The following is a 22,579-nucleotide window of genomic DNA, read 5'->3' as shown; positions in this document are numbered from 1 at the left end:
GCCCTGTACTGGAAATGATGCATTGAGTCAGTAAATGCTGGTTTCATAAATTCTGTGGGATGAAAAACAGTTCGAGATGCAGGAGGTCTGGCTTTGTGTATAAGGAAAATGAGAGATGGGTGACCACTGATAAGGTCTGTTCTCTGTGGGATGAAAGAAAGCAGGTGGTCCTGCCCTGGCAAGTCTTTGAGACCTGGCAAAGTGTGTGATAATTCTGATTTATTAATGATACTTTCTCTTGGGGGTTTATGTTTTAACAGTTTCATTCCTTGGCTCCAATGTACTACCGAGGTTCAGCAGCAGCCGTGATAGTGTATGATATCACCAAACAGGTAAGACCTTTGGGATGCTTTTTGCCTCCTCTGTTTGGGCCTGAGTTGGAGTTAAACCCCACAACTGCAGAATTTAATTTGTCTGGCGTGTATATGCTTTGGTAGTTTGTGTAGATCTGGGTGAAAGCATCCAACTGCCTTAAAGCATTAAATAGAAAGTCCTGTTTCTGTGTTGTTTCAACTTCATGTAGACATGACTGCATTTTGTCAACATTTCTTTGGGTTTCCTCTAACTAAGAAGACAGGATTCATATCCTGCAATACCCCCTACCACCACCACTTATATTCTCTGTGTGGAGTTGAATTTTTACTACAAAAAGCAGCTGTTAGCTTTATTATCTGAGTAGAAATTAAATTGTTTGCATATTACTGATTTTAAAACTACTTATTTTTATCTAAGGATATCATTTTGTGTTTGTATTGCAAGCATCATGTCTTAATTTTCAAACTAGTATTGAAATCATATGTCTCTGACCTTTTGTCTCAACATTATTCATTTGGAATTAAAATTGTATGTTAAGATCCTTAACTTCTCTGGCTCATTTCTCAGGTAGAGGAGGCTAGGAGATTCCAGCTGAATGCCTCTTTCACTCCTTTTGGAAGAAAACACTGCTGATATAGCAGATTAGAGGCAGTGCTAATGGATGCATGGCCAGAGAGTTCACTGGCATTTTATTCCTTTCTTGCTAATTGACTTATTTACTACGAGGTTGGGAGGGCTGGTTTGGTTCCCCAGTGCATTAGTGTAATGATCTGTCGCTGACAGTGGTGGTCACTGCTGTGCAGCAGTGCTGTTCTCCACTGCTAATTTGTCAGGAAAAGGTGAGGAAGAGTGAATCGTGCTGGATTGATACTTTTGATTTAAATATCTTACAGTTGATCTTGTAATATATTGTAAGAATAAAATTTTGTTTTGCCAGCCTTTCTCCAAGCTTATGTGGAACAGCTCTCAGAATAAAGAGGGGGAAATAGGAGAGGAAGGTCAATGTCTATGTCACTTTCTGATGCTTAATATTCAGTGTTAATCATTAAAGCAGAATGGATTTTTTTTCCCAAGTGACTGATAGGGCTCTACCTTTGGTGATACTGATGCAGCTATTGCTGATTTAGAGACAACTTTCATGTGCATTTATGAAGGGGAAAAAATTATTTATCATCTATTTCGGAGCTTCAACTGTGTCAGTAAGAACTTCAACTGTGCATTATAATTAGAATCTCCAGAAAGAAGTGTTATCTTAAAGCTACTACTTCACTGGTGTAAAGAAATAGAAAAAATTACTGTTTAAAGGTGGGTAGTATCAGACAGAGTTTGATTTTTGTGCTTGGAGGGGAAAAAAGCCAAGTGAATTGTCACCTCTCTCTTCAGTTTTATAATGAGTAAATCGAGGTTTATCAGATCACAGATTTGGAAATGCAGGGAAGCAGGCATCTCTGTGGAAACTCCATTGGATATTACCAAAAATATGACAGTGATTGAGATGGTAAGCCGCTGGACAGAAGTGCAATTAGACAAATGAAGCTCACATTAAGTGAAGGAAATGAGCTGTTAGACAAGCTGGGATAGTTTCTTGATCACTGGAAGTTTAATATTCGGTGCTGCAATGGAGCAGGAAGGAGGGGAAGTGGAAAAGAGGGAAGCATTCAAGTTATCCAATTAATTTGAAGAAGCCTTATGGCCTAAATATTGAAAAGCAAACAGCATAGATACATAAGTGATCTTCCAGTCTTGTGATCTATATAATCATTATTGCATTAATACTGTCAAAGCTGTGCTCCTCTACTTTAAGAAATAGGCAAATACATTGGCAGAGAGTGTGCTGGTAGATTATTTTGTTTTTTCTCTGATGCAGGATTCATTTCATACTTTGAAAAAATGGGTGAAAGAACTAAAAGAACATGGTCCTGAAAACATTGTAATGGCCATCGCTGGAAACAAATGTGATCTTTCTGATATCAGGTAATACTTCTTTTAGTTGTTTTTATTGCTGTAACTATATTGTTTCTTCCCTTCAGGTAAAAATTTTGCTTCATTGTTATAGTAGTATATTATTTTGGCCTCCTGTACTAGAATCAGTGATTCTAGCAATGCACAACCTCAACAACAACAGCACGACTTGAAAACTGAGAGATTTTTTTTAACCTCTCTTACTGTCCTTCCTCTTTATTTGTACAGTCTACATCCTTTATCTGCTGAATCATTGGGAATGGAAAAGGGTTCTCTTTTTTGTTTTTCCCTTCTGTTCTGTTAAAAGGTGCAGAATGTAGTAAGTGATGAGCAAAACTAGCAATGTAAAGCTGGGAAGGTGGGCAAAGAGGTAAAAGATTAATCACAGAGCTTTGAGAACTTGCGATTTGCAAGAACTGAAATTGTTTCATAATACTGGATGTAGAAAGTGTATTTTTGGTTTTTTTTTGGAGCATATCCTCAAGTAAAACTTTTTTCCCCTGTGTGAAGTAAAGAACCTCCTAGATAAAAGAGGGAAGGGTTGAATCCACACCCCTGCAGAAGAGCTGAGATGATGCTATTTGGAGTGAGAGTGAAGCTAGAATTGCTTTTCTGCTTGTTAGCTCTATTTTGGATTTTTATCCTTTCAGGAAATGGAAGCACATTCTGCTGTACAGTAGTGATTCTGTTTGTCAGCCCATGACTATTATTTCTTGCTTCATCTGTGAGTACAAACTCAATGATCATATTTTGATGCTTTCCCCTTATGACCTCATGGGCTCTCATGGTTATTCAAATACATCCCCATGTGTTTAGTTATTGTTACTTTGGCCCAGATTCACCAGAGCTCTGGAGCATGTGTGTAACTTCAAGTGCTGCAGTGCTTTTATTGAATCAAGGCCTACATGAGGGTTTGACCTGTATGGGTTTTGTTTTGTTCTCCCCCCGCTGCTGTCAGCCTTGAATGAACACAAAGTTGCAGCTCGGTGCTTTCTGTAAGTACTGAGCAAGCCCTAATTCTGGGAGACTTTTGGTTTCTGTTGGGCTAAGAATCAGGGACACAGATGTATTGGCATCTCCTATGTGATGTCGTGTTATGCTGGTCAACATGGTGAAACTGAGTCTGACAAGACAAAAATTTCCAGATACAAAGGAGAAAAAAAGAGGAAAGGATGGTTATAAAAATCAAACCAAGAGCCAGTTAATATAAATCAGGGGTTTTGGTTGCCCAGAGAGTCACTTTAAAATATATTGTGTTAAGTGTTCCCAGCAGTTACCAGATTAACGCAAGTGTAATAAGTTTGGAGATGGTGACAAATGGCAACAATTTTAAGTAAGTCCATAACCATCCCTCTTCCTGCTTGCTCTTGCACCAATTGAAGATTTAAAAAAAATCCTGCATCCCAGAAATGTTGTGAAAGTACTGGGCTTCCTCACAGAGCAACTGTGATCTGTGTTCTTCTCACCATATTATTATCAACCACTAGCTGTAGTTTACTGATTGCTGATCATCCAATTCTTGCTCCTGTTCAGCTGGTATATCTCTTCTTTGCACAAATTGTTTTGCTGTGTGAATGGTCCTCATTGTACTCCGTGAGCTAATGTCTCTTAATCTTTTTGGTTTTTATGGGAGAAGACATTTTTTCTCCTCATAATTATGAATAGTTTTGGCAATATTTTCTTGTGCAGTTCTTCTTTCTGCATCCCCCAATCTTCTTTTTTTTCTGAAGTTATCTGATGATGTCCAGCTAAAGTTATTTTGGTGGAAAAATAGAGAGCAGACTATTTCATATGTGATATATTTTCATAGTCCTTCCAAAAATCTGATTGTTTATGCAATGCATGCAGCTGTTAGCATTCTCTGTCTACTTTATGTCTTCAGATTTACTTCAGTAAAAATGGTTTTAGGTGAAACATGTCACCAATTTATCAGATTGTTTCCGATGAGTAGGAAATACACATGCCTTTAGGCACAGAGAATTTGCAAGATAATGTGAGCACACAGGAGCAAGCTGCTGTTTGTATGCATTTTTGGCATCTCTCTTTGGTTTTGTAGAGCTTTTGGCAGATGTTTTGCTGGATGTCAGAGAGATAGCTGCTTTTAAGACCAACGTGAATAGATGCAAAAGAGGTCAAGCTGACCTGGTCCAAGTTGGTTTGATTCTGCCACCTCTATGAGTGTAAGAGATAATTAAGGAGGAATCAATGTATTTCTTATAATCATTGACCAGAATACCCTCCCTGTTTAGCATCCAAAATTTGGTTTTGAGCTGCCAAGTTGTCCAAGTAAATTTCTTCTCCACTTTGAAGGAATTTCTACAGATAGACAAGCAACTTTATCAACTATAAATCCTCATCTTTGTTGTAGTACTGTCAACTCTTAGAACTGCTGAATGTTCAGTGTGCTTCTAAGTAATAGGAATAAGGTGTTCTTCTGATGTGCCCTGTTCTTCTGACAGGTCATTAAAAAGTACTTTAAAAGACAGAAGCTGAAACTTCAATGCTAAAATGTTGTAAGTGTCCATAATACTTTTTTGAGCATTATAGAATTCAATAGTTGTAAGAGCAGCTAAGAAGTTCACTTCCCTAAAAATGTGGTTCAGCTTCTTAAAAAATTGTGCTCTCTGGAAATCCTTGGTTAAGAGAATTCAGCAGAATTTCATGCTCAGATCTTCATTCAGTGCATCCATAATATTTCCTTATTCCGTAGTTTATCTGGACTTCTTTAAATCCTTTGACATGGTCCTTTACAACATCCTTCTCTCTAAACTGGAAAGAGATGGATTTGATGGGTGGCCTGTTTGATGGATATGGAGTTGGTTACACTGTCCCATCCAGAGGGTGGTGGTCAATGGCTCAGAGTCCTGATGGACACCAGTGGTGTCCCTTGGGGATGCATATTGGGACCATTGTTATTTAATCCCTTTAGTAATGACACAGAAGGGATTGAGTGCACCCTCAGCAGTTTGCTGATGACACCAAGCGGAGTGATGTGTCTGACACACTCATACTGGGAGGAAATTGTATGAGGAGGAGTCTCTGGATTGGTATATTGGAACTGTGGGGTGAAGTAGTTGGTGCACATTCTGCTGTTGCTCAAAAATCAGGAGTAGAGGTGGTTAGAGATAGCAGTGCACACGTGCAGATCCAGCTCTGCCACCTGGCTCAGGGAGATACAAGGCCAGCATGGGGCTAGTTTGTTTAAAGCAGAGGTCTTTTTGAATGCTGTAAACTGCATTTGCCAGCTTTTGACATATGAAGTATTGGTTGCAAAATGAGGGCGTTCTGCTGGTGATTTTAAGATGGTGTCAGTTTGGTGAAATGGCACAAAATGGTGTCTTTCCCCAGTGAACTGCCACTCAGATTGCTGCTGATGATGTTCTCAAAGTCAGTGGCTTTCATATTTATTTCAGAATCCCTCATTTCCTTGCTGCTTGCAAAGACCAAGACATATGACGCTCTTATCATTTTCATCCACAACAGTTGCACCCTATCTTGTTTGAACATTTGGCATGTAGAGAGTGCTTTTCTTATCAACATCAAATATAAAACAGAAACAAATGTGATTTTCTTTAAACTATCATCTTTTCTCAAGGCATGGATTCAGCAGCAAGTCACAGAAATCTGCAGATTGATCAATTTTGTTGAAATTTTGATATGTTTTAGTAAGATGAGCTAATTGCCATATAAAGAAAGATAGTACTGCTTTTATGGAGATGAAGAGCATAATAATGCTCAGGCTGTGTTTGAGGTTCTTTGGTTTTTTTTCTTAAAAATTAACTTTTTTTTTTTAAATTTGACTTCTTTTATTTATAAATGTTTTATTTTTTTTCAGGGAGGTTCCTATGAAGGATGCCAAAGAATATGCAGAATCTATAGGTGCAATTGTTGTTGAAACCAGTGCAAAGAATGCTGTTAACATTGAAGAACTTTTTCAAGGAATAAGTAAGTAAATGTTCCCTTTAATTAATTAATTTTGATTGTTTAGAAGTTTTCTGAAAATAGCTGTCTGTTTCAGGTCTATAAATTACTTTCCCAAGGACATCAATAAATCCTACAAAGCCTGTGGTATGGCTGCTATGTATGCAGATGTAAACTAACAACAACTTTGACTACACCAGAGCAAAACATTGTAGATAGTAGATACAGTGCAAGCCTGTTCCTTCTAAACCTGTATATAAATCCTGGCTTGGGTTACATCTGCTGTTTCAGACCAAGCCTGCTGTAGAGGCAATACTGTTGCTAAAAAACTTAAAATGTTGATAAATGCTTCTGGAGGGCACTGGTAAGTGGAAGGTAGTCATTGCAGTGAAGTATATTAAAAAAACTCCAAACAGATACATTTCTCTCCAGGCCTTCTAAACATGATGAGGCTGGCATGAGGAGAAGAAAAACTGTCTTGTTCAGTTTGCCTTCCAGGGCTTACAGTGCTGGTCACTGCTTGCAAGTGGGAAGGATCTTGCGGGCTGGAAGGGACCTCATGCGAACTTGAGTCCAACTATCTGCCCAAGCAGACTTGGTAGTGAGTTCAGACCAGATTGCTCAGGCCATTGTCTGGCTGGGCCCCAGAGCAGAGGTTCCATAACCTCCTTGGGCAGTTGTTCAGATAGTCCTCATAGTGGTATTCCCACATCAAGCCAGAGCCTACTCTCATTCAATTCACTCCCTATCCTGGGTGCACCTCACTGTTCAGTTTCTCAGCAGCCCTTCCCATGGGCACTGACAGGCAGCTTGTGGCCCACCTAAGCCATTGTGTCTCTAGGCTGAGCTGGCCCTATTTCCTCAGCCTCTCCTCACAGGGCAAGTCCTCCAGCCCTCACTGTCTTGCAGCCCTTCTCTGAGTTTGGGCCAGCTTGTCAACATTTTTCTTGCATTGTGGGGCCCAAAGCAAGTGTGACCCAGGTGGTGTTAGACCATATCTAAGAGGGGATAACTATTTTGCCTAATGTTCTGTCTTGGCTCCTGTGGCTTGCTGCTGGCTGTCTCTGCTGCTAGAGCGTGCTGCTGGCTCATGCTCTGATTGCTTCCCTCAGGTCCTTTCTGGGCAGAGCTGCTTCCCAGGCAGCCAGTCCTCAGCCTCTCTCATAGCCAGGAGCTCTTCCTTCCCACAAGTAGTGCTTGGCATTTGTCCTTTCTGAAGTATGTAAAGGTTCCTTTTAACCTCTATCTGCCTCCAGCCTAAGGCCGTATGAAGGACAGCCCTGCCCTCAAGGATACTGAGTGCACCTCTGAGTTGGGTGTCATCTGAGGGCTGAATTGGGTGCCTACTTTTTCATCCTTCAGGCTCTGATAAAAGGTATTAAGCAAGGTGACTGGCCTATGGGTAGATACATACCATTAACCACTGACCTTTGAGTCTGACGTTCCAGCCAGCTACTCACACAGCTAACAGCCTGCCTATCTCGACTGTAACATCCCAACTTGGACGTACCAGGATGCTGTAGGGAGAAGTATCAAAAGCCTTGCCAAAGTCAAGGTAAACAACATCCAGTGCTCTCCCAGTCATGCTGTCATAGAGGGCAATCAGGATAGCTGGACATGATTAACCCTCGGTAAGCCCATGCTGACTGGTCCTGGTCACCTTCTTCACCATCCTGTGCTGAGAAGCAGCTTCTTAGAGGATTGGCTTTGTGGTTTTCCCAGGAAGCAGAGTGAGGCTAACCAGCCTGTAGACCCATGGCTTGTTATGTCCCTGTTTGAAGACAGATATAACATTCACTTTTCTCTACAACCTTTCAAAAACAACAGGGATGATAAAGAATGGTGTTGCTCTCTATGCATCCTCAGGCTTGTACGGTTAGGATTTCTTAAGAGCTCCATGATCTGACCTTCTTCCACTACTACTGTTTCCTCCTCTCCCTGAATCCTCTTCTGGGGTGCAGAGACCTAGGAGACAGCATGTCCAGACACTCAACTTTGTTTCCCTGAAGTTATTTTATTTTATTTTATTTATTTCACATATTTTTAATCAGCTGATACTGTCTAGCACACTTTGTCTCCGATGGGGCCTGTGGAACTGTTTGCTCTGCTTACATGGGGATGTATTTGAAATGGTTATGAGAACCAGGATTCCTAGAATACACTACCATTCTCTTGCCTTCTTTTAAAAAAGAGGTGTGTGCCACATGGGTGTGTGGAGGAACTGGTTCTTCCCTGTGATAGTTTACGTGTTTATCTGCATCCGATGGTTGTGGATGTTCTTGCAGAGGAACTCATTCTTGCCACATAATTAGATAATTAGTTTCCAACTTTGATAGGCATTGCTGCAACTGGCGGTGTGCGCTGTCCCTAATAATTAATATAATAGACGAGGAAAATCAGCTAAATTAAGTTTAGTATGAACTAGATACCCAGGCAAGTGCACTTAATTCCACAGGCAATTACTTCTATATATAGAAATATTTGGTCTCAGTGGATCTACTTGTGACCTTATCAAGCACTCAGCAGAGAGAAAGGAGAGAGTTGGTAGAGTATCTACAGAAATATAGTAGAAACCAAGTGAAAAATGCTTGATTAGCAGTAGAATTAATTAGTGTGATTGTGACTGGACAGAGATCATTGATAAGTAACTTTCTGATGTTTTACACCACTTCAGTCTTAGTCAATTTCCAAAAAAGCCTGTCTCTGCCCAAGTTGCATAGCAACATTTCTGCCTTTTCAGTGTATGAAATCCTCCTGTGGCAATGTCTCCTACTCTGTTGGCTAATTTTGTTTGTGTGATGCCCTAAAAGTCACTCTGCAGCTTTAGTTTTGCTTTCATGCTGCCTGAGAACTCCTGCCCTTCTCCCTTGTGTTGCACATAAAGGGCATGGTGCAGCTCCCTGGCCTCTGAACAAGGAAGCAGCAATTTCTGTTTACCTTGGACTTCGCAGGTAGACTGTATGTGTTATCTATTTTATAGTATAGATTTGGAAGGCTATTCCAACATGTGTGGAGAATTTCTCTATTAAATCCTCCTTGAAATTGATAGCCCAAGCAAAAAGGGTAGACTTCATTTATTTTAGCTAAAAAATTTACCTTCTATGCTTTTCATTTCCCAGGGGCATTTTAACATAAATTTTTTTCCTTCCTGAGATGTCTAACAATTGTCTCCTTCCAGGGACAATGTTGTGAATGGAGTGAAATAGTATGATGGAAAAAATGTACTCACAATGATAGCATAAAGAAAAAAAGGGGAACTGGTATGTTTTGTTGACAGCCAGATAAATGTTGGAAAAATGATGGAGATTATAGAAAGATTGCTTAATTTCTAAGGTTGTTATATTACACTGTGCTTAAAAGATGTTTTTAAATAATTTTCTCTCACAGTTTGGGGATTTGGCTGCTTAGAGAGATATCCTCATAGCACAGTCTCAGCACAAATCTATCGTCCTAATTTGTCTCAAGAAAATACAAGATGTGAGAGACTAGAATGAGTGAAAGTTTCTGACTTTTTGAAGATGGGTCAAATTTGGCAGAAGAGGTACTCTGCAGTCACTGTCCTTGGGCAAATAAGGGTGAGGAGGCAGACTGAGCATGAGAGTCAGCAAAGTCAGTATTCTCTGAGCTGAGGAGTTTGCACTGAGCTGGGTAATACATGGGTCTGCAGCTCCTGGGTTCTGTTGTGCCCATGGGATTTCAAGTGGTAAGCCACTACACTTAGCCTGGGTTTGTTTAGCAGTGCCTGGCTGAAGGCTTGCTGTGATTGGGAAATATCACATGACCGATTTATATCTCTGTAAACATGAAATTAGTATTTTTAATACAGTTATATATTCCTCACTTGAGCTAAATTTTTCTCAATGTCTTTCTTTAAAGGTTTCTGACATAAAAAGGGCTTAACAGTTCAGTGTTTCTTTAATTTGTTCCAGTAGTTCTTTTTTAATAGCTGAGTTTCTATAGGAACAAATGTTATTAATTTTTTATTCCTGGCCTTAAAAGACTCATAGGCACAGTGGCTCCTTGTCGCTGGTTTTTTGGCAGCAGCAAAAATGCCAGGAATGTATTATACAATAGCAGTACAATAAAGTTGTGCCTGTGCAGAGAGTCATACCAGTTCTGTATTGCCCTTCTTGTTTGTGGGACTTTAGCCCACTGACCTTTTCTTGTGCCTGGCTGGTTTTCAAAGACTAAACAAGCTACGCTATGTGTACTATCATTTAGTGGCAATCATACTCTTGCAATTCTCAGACACCTGTTCATTTACCAGCTCAAATAAGCCTTAGTTACCTTATTCAAATCTGGTACACGCCCAGCTGTTTCTCTCCAGCCTGTGTGTGTTGCCGGCTACCTCAGCGTGAAGGTGCCCCAGATCTGAAAGAGCAGGTTACGTAAAAGCCGCCCTCGGTGCGCGGCAGAGCCGAGGCTGTGGCTCCCTGGTTAATACCCAGCTGCATCAGCAGCTCCGGAGGGGAGCAGGTGGTGGGACAAGCAGGCTGCTGAAGAATATCTAGCTGAGTGAAACATGGAATAAACTTGGGCTTAAGCAAAACAAGCATTATGGCCATGGGTTATTTTCTTTGAAGTCTGGCAAATCATAGGACAATAGAATGGTTTGGGTTGGAAGGGACCTCAAAGATCATCTAGTTAACTCCCCCACCACAAGCAAGGATTCCACCTAGTAGATCAGGTTGTTCAAGGCCCCATCCAACAAATGCTGGAGATCAGTGTGCTACCAAAGGGGGCAAGATTGAATCATTTCGGCATCCTCTGTTGAGGGTGAGAAGGAAGTGAGAAGAACATTATTAGAACACTCTTTGAAGACTGTGCACAGAGTGGTTAGCACGCTCACTCTTACTGATGCTTGTACTATGAGAAGGAGAGACAGGCTGATGTTTAAAATCCAGATAAGAACATTCTTCCTAGATGAGGCTTCCTGGCTTCCTAATTAGAGCAGTTTCTGTCTTGGGATTCAACCTTTCATGTGGTAAATGCTCAGTTATAAATGTATGAAGCTATTGATTTTCTGATGCCTTGCCAGCAGCTCATATATTGAATATTTAATGTAACCCAAATACTTGTTTCCTAGAAATACTGGGAGATTAAAAAAACCAAACCAAACGCGATCTCTAGAGTTTACCATTTAACCAGTTGTATGCTGGACAAAATAAAGAGGAAGGTATGAAATACCTGTGTAATGGGTAAGGAATCCTTTCCAGCAGACATTTAATGTTTACACTGACTCAGATGGGCTTGGATGGGTGGAATTGCAGATGGACAGTCTTCAAGCTTTGTGAGTGATGAGTGTGGTGGTTTTCATCCTCTTATCTGCTGGTTTGCAGATATCTGTGAAGTACTTTGAAGAGGTCTATGAAAGATATTTTAAGAAAAGAAAGTACATTTAGGTTACAAAGAAATTTGACATATGCCAATTTTTAAGGTAGTCCAAACTCATAATTGAATTTTTGTACAGGGTGTGAAAGGATGGAAGAACATTATCCAAACTTATATTTGAGATTATATTCTTTACAGTTTATGTTCCCTGTGTTTCAGGATTAGTTCTCTTGCTTTCAGACTTCAATGAATGGAGCAAAACTTAATGACCTTTGGACTATTCCTAAAGTTAAGCATGTGAGGTACTGGATTCCTCTCCAAGGAGAGCACTTCAACTTAAACCAGCAGTAAATAAACTGACATAGCCCAAAGTTAATTACAGCAGGACCTTGAGTCAAGGTTGGATCTCTTAGTAATTAAGTAATTAGGAATACTGTTGTTTACTTTGATACATGCAAGATTTAAATATTTGTTTGGGGTTTTTTCTGGAGATTTTAATTAAATGAGCAAAGCATAGTTGTATTGCTGCTTCCCCTAGCAAGAACTTGTGTCAGCAATCTATGCTTCTGCTTTAGATCAAACCAAACCAAAGGCTTTATTTTCTTGCATGGAGATGCTGTTAGCTGTGCTATTAGTATTAAAATAATTGCCACTTAACTGTGTTTACTTATGCAATAGATTTTATTCTAATATTTATTGTGTTCCCTTGCATGAAAACTTACAACATGAGTAAACAGTCATCTCGGTCAATTGGGGAAATCTTAACATCAGTATAAATATGGAGGGGGGGAACATAACTAGAGACAGACTAGTGAGCCAAGCTTTATAATCCTTGTGAGAAACTTCTAAAATACCACTGAAATAGATTTCAGAGCATGAAAGAATTTGGGGGGATATGAAGTGGGACTGTTTTAAGTCGTACAGGTGCAGAAAACTGTCAAAACTGTTGGATCAGATGTACTTGCTTCACTCTGTGTCTTCACAGGTGGCTATTTTTTATTAATGAGGTTTGCAAGGGCTCATCTTGCTGTGATACAGCTGGCAATTTGAGGTTCTAGGCATTGTGTAGCTGTTGTACCACTGCTTGAAGAAGTTAACCCTGTCTCAGGTGAACCATTAGAAAAGCTCACCTGAGCTCTCATAGGTGTCAGGCTGCTGCTCTGGGATAGAGTGAAATGGATTTCACCTTCCTCCAGCCCCCTAAAAATTATGTTGTACTTGATTTTTATGGAAAGTGGAAAGAAAGGCAGAGAAAGCCACTGCACAGGACTCTGATTGCTTCTTATCCTTAGTGTAATTGTTTTGTTAGATAGCAGGACTCTGCTTCTTGAATGACCTGAAGTTGTGTCTGGGGAGGTTTAGGTTGGATATTAGGATAAGGTTCTTCACCCAGAGAGTGCTTGGGCATTGGAATAGGCTCTCCAGGGAAGTGGTCACAGCACCAGCCTGACAGAATTCAAGAAGCATTTGGACAATGCTGTCAGGCACATGGTGTGTGACTCTTGAGGTATCCTGTGTAGGGCTAGGAGTTGGACTTGCTAATTCTTGTGGGTCCCTTCCACCTCAGCATATCCTGTGATTCTGCAAGTCCTTGGGACTAATCATCTGGATGTGCCAGCTCAGGTTGATCACAACACATCTGTTTCCACAGTAAATGAGTCATCTGTTCGATGCACTGTTGTGTTTGTCCCTTTGTCATCATGGTTACGGTTGCAGGTTATTTACTGAGCCTTGTGCTCAGATTTAGGGCTGATCCCAACCTTTCCTTTCATGCAGTCTTTTACAGGTCAATGATGAAACTAGTTTCATGTTTAAAAACCCAAACAAGAGCAAAAAGCTCAGCTCCAAGCCTGATTTTTTTTTCTGAGCTACTGAATGTCACAGCTTCCAACTGAAGTATCACATTCAAAAAGGAATAAGGAGAGCAGCTTTTATTAATTTGGTGATGCCTCCTGCTTCCAGCTGCAGCAGAGCAATCCCTGTCCGTCTTTCTTCAAGTTCTGTTCACTGAGCTGTTACCCAGTCCTGGTTGTCTCTCTTGGTTCTCTGCTCCACTTTTCATTTTTCTTCATTCCCATTTTGTTTATCTCTTTTTCCACCCTCCCATTTCCCAATCTCTTTGCCTCTGGCACTCTTAGAACAGCAACGCCCACAGTGCTGATTAATTTCTTAACAAACCTCAGATTCAGTAGCAGGAGTTGGAACTCTACCAGGCTTTGGAGAAGACTCTGACCTTCATCCTGGACTGCCTCAGCCCGACTCAAACATGCCAGAAAGGAGGAGATGCAATTGCTTTAATGCTTTTCATCTGTTAATCTGGATGATTCAGTTCAGAACTCTGACAATTTCTGTAACTCTACATTTGAGCAGTCTCTTGTGACACTTCTTATTTTACGCACTGGAAATGAGAGAATGGAGGACACCAAGACCTCTTCAGGAATGTGCAGACATGGATAGTTAGAAACAGTTTTGTTGCACAAAATCTGTGAAATGTGGTCTGAACCTTAGTGAAATGAAAGCAAAATATATAATATTATGTTTAATAATAGCACAAAATCAAATTTTAAATTGCAGTCAGCAACTTACTCTGTAGGAATATCAGCAATAGGAACCATATGGAACTTTCATACCATCTCAGTAATATTTTATTCCCAAGTTCCTTGTTTCACCAGTTCAGCTGGAGAATTCTTAGATAAATGTTTATGCATTCTCTGTGAATAACTATTTCTGGAATCCTAAAACACACTCCTGGTGATCTTTGGCAAGCTGGCAAGCTGTGTCCTGCTCTTCAAAACAGGGTGAAGACTATTTGTGGTCTAGTTTGTCATCTTAAGTTAAGCAAGAGATGAGAACAGGTTGTCCTGAGGGGGTGTGGATGCCCCATCCCTGGAGGTGTTCAAGGCCAGGCTGAATGGGACCCTGAGCACTCTGATCAGTGAGTGCCATTCTATTATTCTAGGAGTTCAATCTCTGATGGAGCTTTTAAGCTGACTCTATCTTCACCAAGCAGTCTTCAGTTTGAAGAAAAATTGCCCTAATGTTTTTATTTCTTCAGCATGAGAATTGCAGGGCTGGATGTCAGAGCACTGCTGCTTCTTTCTGACATAAACTGCATGAAAGAAATAACCTACAGCATTTTTAATTTATGGTATTCAATACTGGGATATTTTTATTACTCTGGAACAGAGACTATAGATGCCAGTGAGATGCAAAATTTAAATGAGTATATACGTTCCAAAATTAATTCAGTTTGTGACCTCTGTTGATCCTGACTCAGTGCCAACTATATTTGAGTTGGTGTCAGCAATATTGATGCCATATTTATCAGGAGCTGAATGACAAGATGATCACAGTGCTTTTAGGTGGCAATAGTGATTGAGCTGGGTTAGAAGCAGGAAGTGTAGTTGCAGGATCAGCATTTTACTCATCCTTGGTGTTCTGCTGCTCCTTAGGCCTTCTTCTGTTACAGTGCCTACTGTCAGGGAGGCCTAGGGAAAGACAATAAGTCAGACAAATTTCTGACTTTTTTTTTTTGTTCACTTTCCCTGATGCCTGATGAAAAAATCACTGTATTATTTGCCATGGAGCTGGTTCTCAAGTATTAGACTGAGTTTTATGCTCCAAGATAGTTATTCCTGTCATGGTAAAAAGCTGTTTGGGATGGGATGTCTTGTTACTAAAATTAAGTGGTTTAACTTCATGGTTTAATAATTCTGGTAATAAGAGAAGTCATAAGTGAGGGAAGAATCACCTACTGAAAAAATATTTTCAAACTCAAATAAAGTAAAAGTTTAGACCATTTATTTCCTTACACTGAGTTCAAGGAGGGGGTAGTGGTATCAAAATAGCAGAAAACATGGCCAGTTCCTGACAAACAGTACTTAAGTTCAAGAATAACTGACCAGCAAATAGGTCTAGAGATTTTTTGGTTTTATTATTTATAGTTGTTATCTGTGTGGGTTTTATTGTTTTGAGAAATTACTTAATTCTGGGTGATTCTTAGCAACATATATTGTGTCCTGGTCTGAACTGGACAAACAGCTCCCTGACCTTGAAGCCTGCAAGATTTATGCTCCAAAGATAAGTTAGCCTGCTTCTTGGCATACACACCAGGAGTACTGTAGAAAAGACTTGAAACTCATAGGAAATATGAAAAGCTGAATGAAAAACAAATAGAGTTAATGTCTTTGTTTAATGCAGAGTTCTAAAATGAAAATTAGGCTAGTTTGCACATTAAAGCTCTCCTCTTCCAAAGTCACTGTTAGAAGAACCAAATGTTTAGAGGTATTTGCTTAACGGCAAATTATTTATGGAAGCCATGTCTGTAGATTCCAGGTGTTTTAGCTACATTGTGCTCTCTCTGGGTCAGATTGACAGAGTTTTATTTTGCTGGGAGTGAGTTGAAAGCCCTTTGGAAGTGTTAGGTACGTTATGCAGAAGTTCCCTGCAGGTCTCTGTAATGACAGCATTGCCTTCTTGGAAAGCCTCTCACAGATAAGCATGTTCTTCATATTCTCTAGAGTTTTAAGAATTAGTGGATTCTCTTTGTCTCCAAACAAAGCCAACAGAACTAATGCATGTAACATCTGGGTCTATAACCACCTATTCTGCTTTTTATTTTACTTTACAAACATGAAGTCTGAACAGAATGTTAAGCAGGATGTGAAGGTGATATTTTAGTGACCCAGATAGAGTTCAGCATTGTAATGTCAGTGCTTATACATGCTTTGGCCCTCAAGATATGCATTTTTCACTCTGCTGGACCAGATACAGTATCTTTACCTTAGTAATGTGAGGATGTTTTCCTTTCTCATCCAGTTGTACAAATACACAAAATTATCTGCTTTAAAAGTCCCACTTTTCTTGTACAGCATACCTGTACAAAGCTAACTGAATAAGAGAAAATTTGAATCTTGGCTAAAAGTAATTTAAGGACAAGTTTTAAAGATCAAATTTTGCTGTTTGATTTCATTGGGATTGGATTTTACCTGAATGCTTTTAATTCGCCCACCCACAACCACTCCCCCAAATAATTTGTAGGACTCAGGCTTCAACACAGGTACATAATTCATAGGACATTTGGTAAGAGAGAGCTGTGAATAACTGACACAAAGGATGGGGAAATCTAAACTGTAAAATCCACCTGGATTACAATGAGCTGTTCACAGGAACTCTGTGTTCTCTGAAACTGGTATATAAGAAAAAAATGTTAAATATTTTAACTCATGTTATTTAACATGGGTAATGTTAAACCCGGGAATAATTAATAAAAATGGATTCAGCTTCAGAAAAAAAAAATTTAGGAAATCCACAAAGTGAAGGCAAAGTACGTTACCATGACTGTAAAATCTCAAGGTACTGATGGAGAACTTACACAAGGGTTTAATGCAAAAGCCAGCTGCACACTAGAGAGAGAGACACAGGATGGATTGGACCTGGGAGAATTTTTTTTTTCCATTTATTATTCTTATTATTAAGCACATTGTATGTTGTCCACTAATAGGAAACCAGTTAGACAAAAGATGCAGCAGTACTAAAAGAGCCCACAGGGGAGTGAGTTGGAGCAGTGCCCTTCTGCCCCAGGAGAGATCTCTGGCTTTCCTGTAATGGCTGAAATTCTTTCAAACACTCTAAATAATTACTCCATAAGATGATTAAAAAATCAGGAGAGTTTGCAGGGGGAGGGGTGATGGTGATGTTAAGTAATCAAAGCTGTCAACTGGAAAGACATGGGTACGCCTAAAAAAGAGGAAGGGATTCAATGGAAAGAACAGATCTGTTTTTCTTTGTCAATTGCAGGCACCATGTGTTTAGTTACAGTGCTTTGTGAAACTCCAGTGTGCTAGGACTAAATGTCATGCAGATTTAGGATGGGCTCTTTAAACTTGCACCATTCACATTTAGGTGGAACTAGGAGAAAGATGAGAATTTTCTCTTTCTAAGTTGTAAGGAGCTCAGTAAGATTACTATTTTTTAAAAAAATTTACGGATAATATTATTTCAGTGTACTTCATGTCTTCTCATTAGCCATATTTCATATATTTTTTTAATGTGAAAGTCTTTTTTCATTAGCAGGATACAAGGGAAAATATTCAAGGTATGGTTCTTTTCTTGTAAAGTTTCATAGATGTAATTCTTATGCAAGCTAAATTCTTCTAACTGTTACCTGCATGGTGTGTTGTTCTTGCATTAGGAAAATTCAATTCTTGTCTCCTCATGTGTTTCAGGTCAGCAAATTCCACCCTTAGATCCTCATGAAAACAGTAACAATGGAGCAATCAAACTCGGAAGGCAGACTTCACAGACGGGTAGGCGGTGCTGCTGACCCAACTTAATCCTTTTAGATTTACTTGAAAAACAGCACCATTTGCTTTTTTTTTTCACTGAGAAAGGACTTCGTGATCTCAGTGACGTGGCTCCTTATCTTGAAAGCAGTAATTTCAATACTTCCCATGAGCAATAACGCAAGGACCAGAAGCAGAAGGCTTTACTTCAAAGGGATTTTGCAAAACCCAGTTGGAAAATCCTCTCTAATATCCTGTCAAAATTACAATGTCAAAGTACTCAGATTCTCTGTTTAAACCAGTGACTGTTGTTTTGATTTTTTTAATAAAAATATCAGTTTATATATAAAATTTAGGTTTGTTGCAAAAACTTATCTTCTTACATTTGCAAAGTAGACTTTCCATGTTTTTAGAGTTTTCTCTGTAATAATAGGGTGAAAAAAACCCATAATACCTGAATTTTGGCTTCTCTGCCATCTTTTTAGCTGGACTCTGCTTCACAGTTTTTCTAAATCTGCAGCTTCATCTCCTACTTTCAGTAAACATCAGCAAGAAGTGGACTGAATTTACTAACTGAAGAAAAAAATGGATCCAAAGGATTAGTGAATGCAGTTTTTATGGACTGGAAGTCAAAATCTGTTTCAGGAAGTGCTGTGTATGTGGAAGAAGGAGTAGCCATGAAGGAAACTGATGGACCCCATACAGTTCCAGTGTGCTCCAGAAAGAAGTGAAAATGCAGCCACTGTGTAGACTGGAATGCTTCCCTGTGCAGGGTGTAGGTTTCAATAATTGCTGAAAATGTAAAAAGAGCATAAATACAGGCTTGATCTGCACTGCTTACCAGGGTTCCTCCAGATCTGTGCCCCAGACCAAAGTTGTCTGTGTTCAAAGTTGCGTATTCCTTGGTTTCTAAAAGAGGGTGCCACAGTGCCCCACTCCTCATGGTCTTACTGCTGTGAGTTCTTCTTTGAGTTCAAAGAACAATATTTCTGTACAAAAACTGTACAAGAGAGCATAATATTATTTGGGGTTAGAGGCTGGAATCAAAAAAAAAACCAAATGTGAATGTTTGCTTACAGATGTAATTCCCTGAATTTGTGGAGTAGTCTCAATTGTGTGGGGATGTGGTGTGGAAGGCACACTATGTGATATCTTTGAAGCATGATGCACTTGGAAATGCAGTGGAGGAAAGAATTCCTACAGGGGTTATGAACTAGAAATAATGTAAAACCGTATGTGTTTTCAACTTCTGTCTTTTATGAATGTGTGTGACTGAGATGATAAAATCCAAATTTATCTTCTTCATCAATTTCATTGGAAGTGGGAATTAGAGTAAGAAATGCTGTATTCAAAACCAGAGCCAAGCCTGAATTCCACAACATTAATTTGTTCTCTTATGAGGAAAATTATTGCCACTGCACATTTTCAGGAGGGCCTATGAAAAGCAAACAAAAGGGAAAAATAACTTTCCACAATAAATCATGAGCAGGCAGCCTAGAGCGTCGTTTCCGTGTTGATACATAGAAAAGCAGACCTTATTGGCTGGTTGTGAGATTGCTTAGATAAAATGTCACTAATTGTTAGGGCCTGAAACAGAGCCAGATAAAATCAACAGGAACATTTTGTCTCCAGAGGGTTTGGAGTAGCATAGGTGGGAAATATCCCTCTGCATTTTATCTAAGAGCCTACGCTGCATTGTTTTTTCACATATAAGTAGTTTCTCCTATAATTTGGCCTCCTTTGAAAACATTCTAGAAAATAGGGCCTTGGATATTTTAGCTAAACTTTCAGTTTTCAGCTGTGCTGATATATGATCCATGTCTCTGACTCATTGCAGCAACTATTTTACTGATAATCTAGAGTTATTTAAGTGAAAATTCAGTAATCATCATTGTTGATATCTGGGGAGGGAGACAGGCTCCTTTAGGGAACATTTAATTCCATCCCAGTGCAAGCAAGTCTGCCAGGGATTCCTGGCTCTTTCACTTGGCTGGGGAGGGAAAAGGTTAACATGGCCTTCAGTGCTAAGGAAATACCTGACTTACCAACATACAGGTTCATACATTTTATGGGGGTCTATGACCCAATGCTGGAAGAGATCTGATTCCTCCTATGTAAAACCCAGTATGAGGCTAGACCAGTTACCCAGAAAACAAGATGAGATTGAGCCCATGTTTTTAGAGGTGTCATAAACTTTAGTTCAACATATAGCAGTTATCCATAATTGATTTTTAAGCTTTTGTAAATCATTGTTACATATTTTTTTTTACCATGGTATCTCAAAACTTATTTAATCCTAATTGACATGTCTGAAAGCTTTGTAAGACAATTTTGTGAGTACCTTGTATGCTCTAATTTATGGTAGAACAGGCAGTTGATGCTGATCTTTATGGGATGTTGTCCTGAACAACCAGCTCTCACAGCTGGCTTTGAGCAGTATGTGAATCAGAACAGGTTTATGAGTTATATGTTGAAGTAGTTTTTAATTGGAAGTTTTTACAATGGATCTCTGACAGATTTTAAAATTTGAATGGTGACTAAATAGGTTTTGCTTTTGGTGGGGCAAAGCTAAATTACTTTATTCTGATTTTAGTCAAGAAAAAGATTTAAATTAATAAGGAATCTGATTGTATAAGTTCTTGAGATTTGGGTTACTGGAAGCTTCAGCAGGGAAGTCTGAAGCCGGAAGAAAAATAACAGGCCAATGTGCTGTGCAGAGCATCTCGCATTTTCTCTGAATACAGGGCTCACCTTTGACAATATTGTTGCCTCTCTGCTGTTTGTCAAAGCCAAGGTGCAGCCTTCTCAAATAGGGCAATTTTTTGTTAAAAAATAGTGATTTTTAAATGTAAAATTAATGATTTCTGCTTCAGTTGGTTGCCTGTGTTTCTTGGAAAGTACCACCATCCTTCATAAACAGCCAGAAAAATGACAGAAAAACCCCCAATCTCAGAGTTGAAAGTTCTGGCAGCAGCTGGAATTCCTCTTAGTAGTTAGTGGCTGGTGAAAAGCTAAATTACTGTACTGGAGCACCTGACTTGTGTAACTGATCTTCTCTAATAATAATAATAATAATCATAATATCAATGTTGCAGTTCTTGGTTAGCCAGCTGGTGCTGGATTTGTCCAAGACTGATTTTCTCAAGAGAGCTGGCAGCAGGACTGAGGCACAGGCCGTAGTGCCAAGGATATTTGGTGGAGCTTGTTTGCACTGTGACTCAGGACTATTCCTGTCCAGTTGAGGGTGACTGGCTTTTCTGGTTTGTCATGAACAAGTTTAAAAAAAATTATGAAGGAACTAGGTTTTGTATGTGCTCTGCATATATGTGTGTATATAAAGTACAGTTTTATGTTGTTCTGCTGACATGTAGTGTTTTCTTGCTGTGTCTGGTTCTCATATACTACACATTTTATTCTGTAAGTACATTTTTCTGTTAATGATCATTTCACCTTTATGAACTTTAAGTTGTGGATCAAAGGTAGCAAGTAGATGTGCATAGGTACAATTTTTGACTTGCCATTCTTGTGCATGAAAGTGGCATATTGTAGAAAATGTTTGTCTTGCAGACTGAGAAATCTAAAAATGGCCATTATTTTTCAGGAATTGGAACTTAGAAGTAATAAAGTGACACTCAAAAAGCTTACTGTTTTTGCTCACAGCACAACATGTCTATCTAAAGTGCTGCAATCTAATATGAGTCTGTATCAATACCTAAAATCTTATTTGTCATCCCATGTCTTCACTAGTCCTTCATGGCACATGGGAATAAGCATGAGTAGATAGGTTACGTGTGTGAGCATTCTGGCTGTCATCAGATTGTTTCATTACAGTGATACATTTTACTAACCTACCCTTAATTATTTAAACCACAGTAAGTGATAAATTTCCAGTTTAAAATCACCTGCTAGGTACTCTTCCTCTGTTTTGTTTATATAAGGGCTTTGATTGGGCTGGACCCACTCGCTTCATGTATGGGATGCTGCAATCTGTTAATACTTTCCCTTCTGTTTCACATATTAATTGTATCATACCTAATAATATTTCTCCCCCTAAAATGTAGTTTTTGTGTTTTATTTAACCTACAATGATTAATGCTAATAAATGTTTTACATGCCTCTGAATTGGGGCTGTCTCTGGTTTCAATAAAGCAGAACAAAATAGCTTCCATTTTGCATGTCCTTTGCTCTTGAAAAGGGCTGTCTGCAGTCTGTGGATTACTTGCCTGGGATTTAAATGCTGCTTGAAACCTGTGTGGCTGGCCTTTTAGCAAAAAGTGAATGCATTCCTGGGGGATCCTGTAGTCCAGACGAACTCTCAAAAAAAGATGATCTGAAAATCCTTTTGCTGAATTATTTGATTTATCCACTAGAAGAGAGGGACCTGAATGGCCAGCATCTGCTTAGAAATTTAGAATAGGAGCTGTCAGTAGAAAGGGAGCTTCCAGTTACCACTTGCTTTAAATAGCAGCAATGACTAGTATGTTTGTAAGACACTTGGTCTTTTGTATGCTTTTATTTTGGTGTACATTTATTTTTTCACCCTACTTTATGTCCCTCCCTCAGACTTGTGTCCAGGAGTTAAGAATTAACACTCTCTTAAGAAATATGCAGTATTTTATTCCCCTTGGTGCTATTGTTACAAGAGGTATTTAACTACAGCAGCAGATTTTTGCACTGTTTGGTTCATATTTTCACAGTTGTTACAACAGCTATGAGGACTATGAATGAAGAGCTGGGTTTTTTAAGGAGAAACAGGGTTTTGGACT

General features: G+C 39.3%; 1 protein-coding gene across 1 annotated transcript in view; it reads left to right on the top strand.

Moving 5' to 3' along the window:
* Nucleotides 1-21,981, top strand: part of RAB31 (RAB31, member RAS oncogene family) — a 61,488-nt gene extending 39,507 nt beyond the window's left edge. The window contains exons 4-7 of the mRNA XM_053960840.1: nt 261-332; nt 2,183-2,289; nt 6,113-6,222; nt 17,757-21,981. Coding sequence (XP_053816815.1) covers nt 261-332; nt 2,183-2,289; nt 6,113-6,222; nt 17,757-17,854 — 387 coding nt within the window. The 3' untranslated portion in view covers nt 17,855-21,981. The remainder of the gene's footprint in view (nt 1-260; nt 333-2,182; nt 2,290-6,112; nt 6,223-17,756) is intronic.
* The last annotated feature ends 598 nt before the right edge of the window (nt 21,982-22,579 follow it).

Source organism: Vidua chalybeata, chromosome 1, assembly GCF_026979565.1.
Source record: "Vidua chalybeata isolate OUT-0048 chromosome 1, bVidCha1 merged haplotype, whole genome shotgun sequence".
Classification (NCBI taxonomy): Eukaryota; Metazoa; Chordata; class Aves; order Passeriformes; family Viduidae; genus Vidua; species Vidua chalybeata.
The sequence above is the reverse complement of the archived record's forward strand: the minus strand, read 5'-3'. Positions and strand labels throughout refer to the sequence as shown.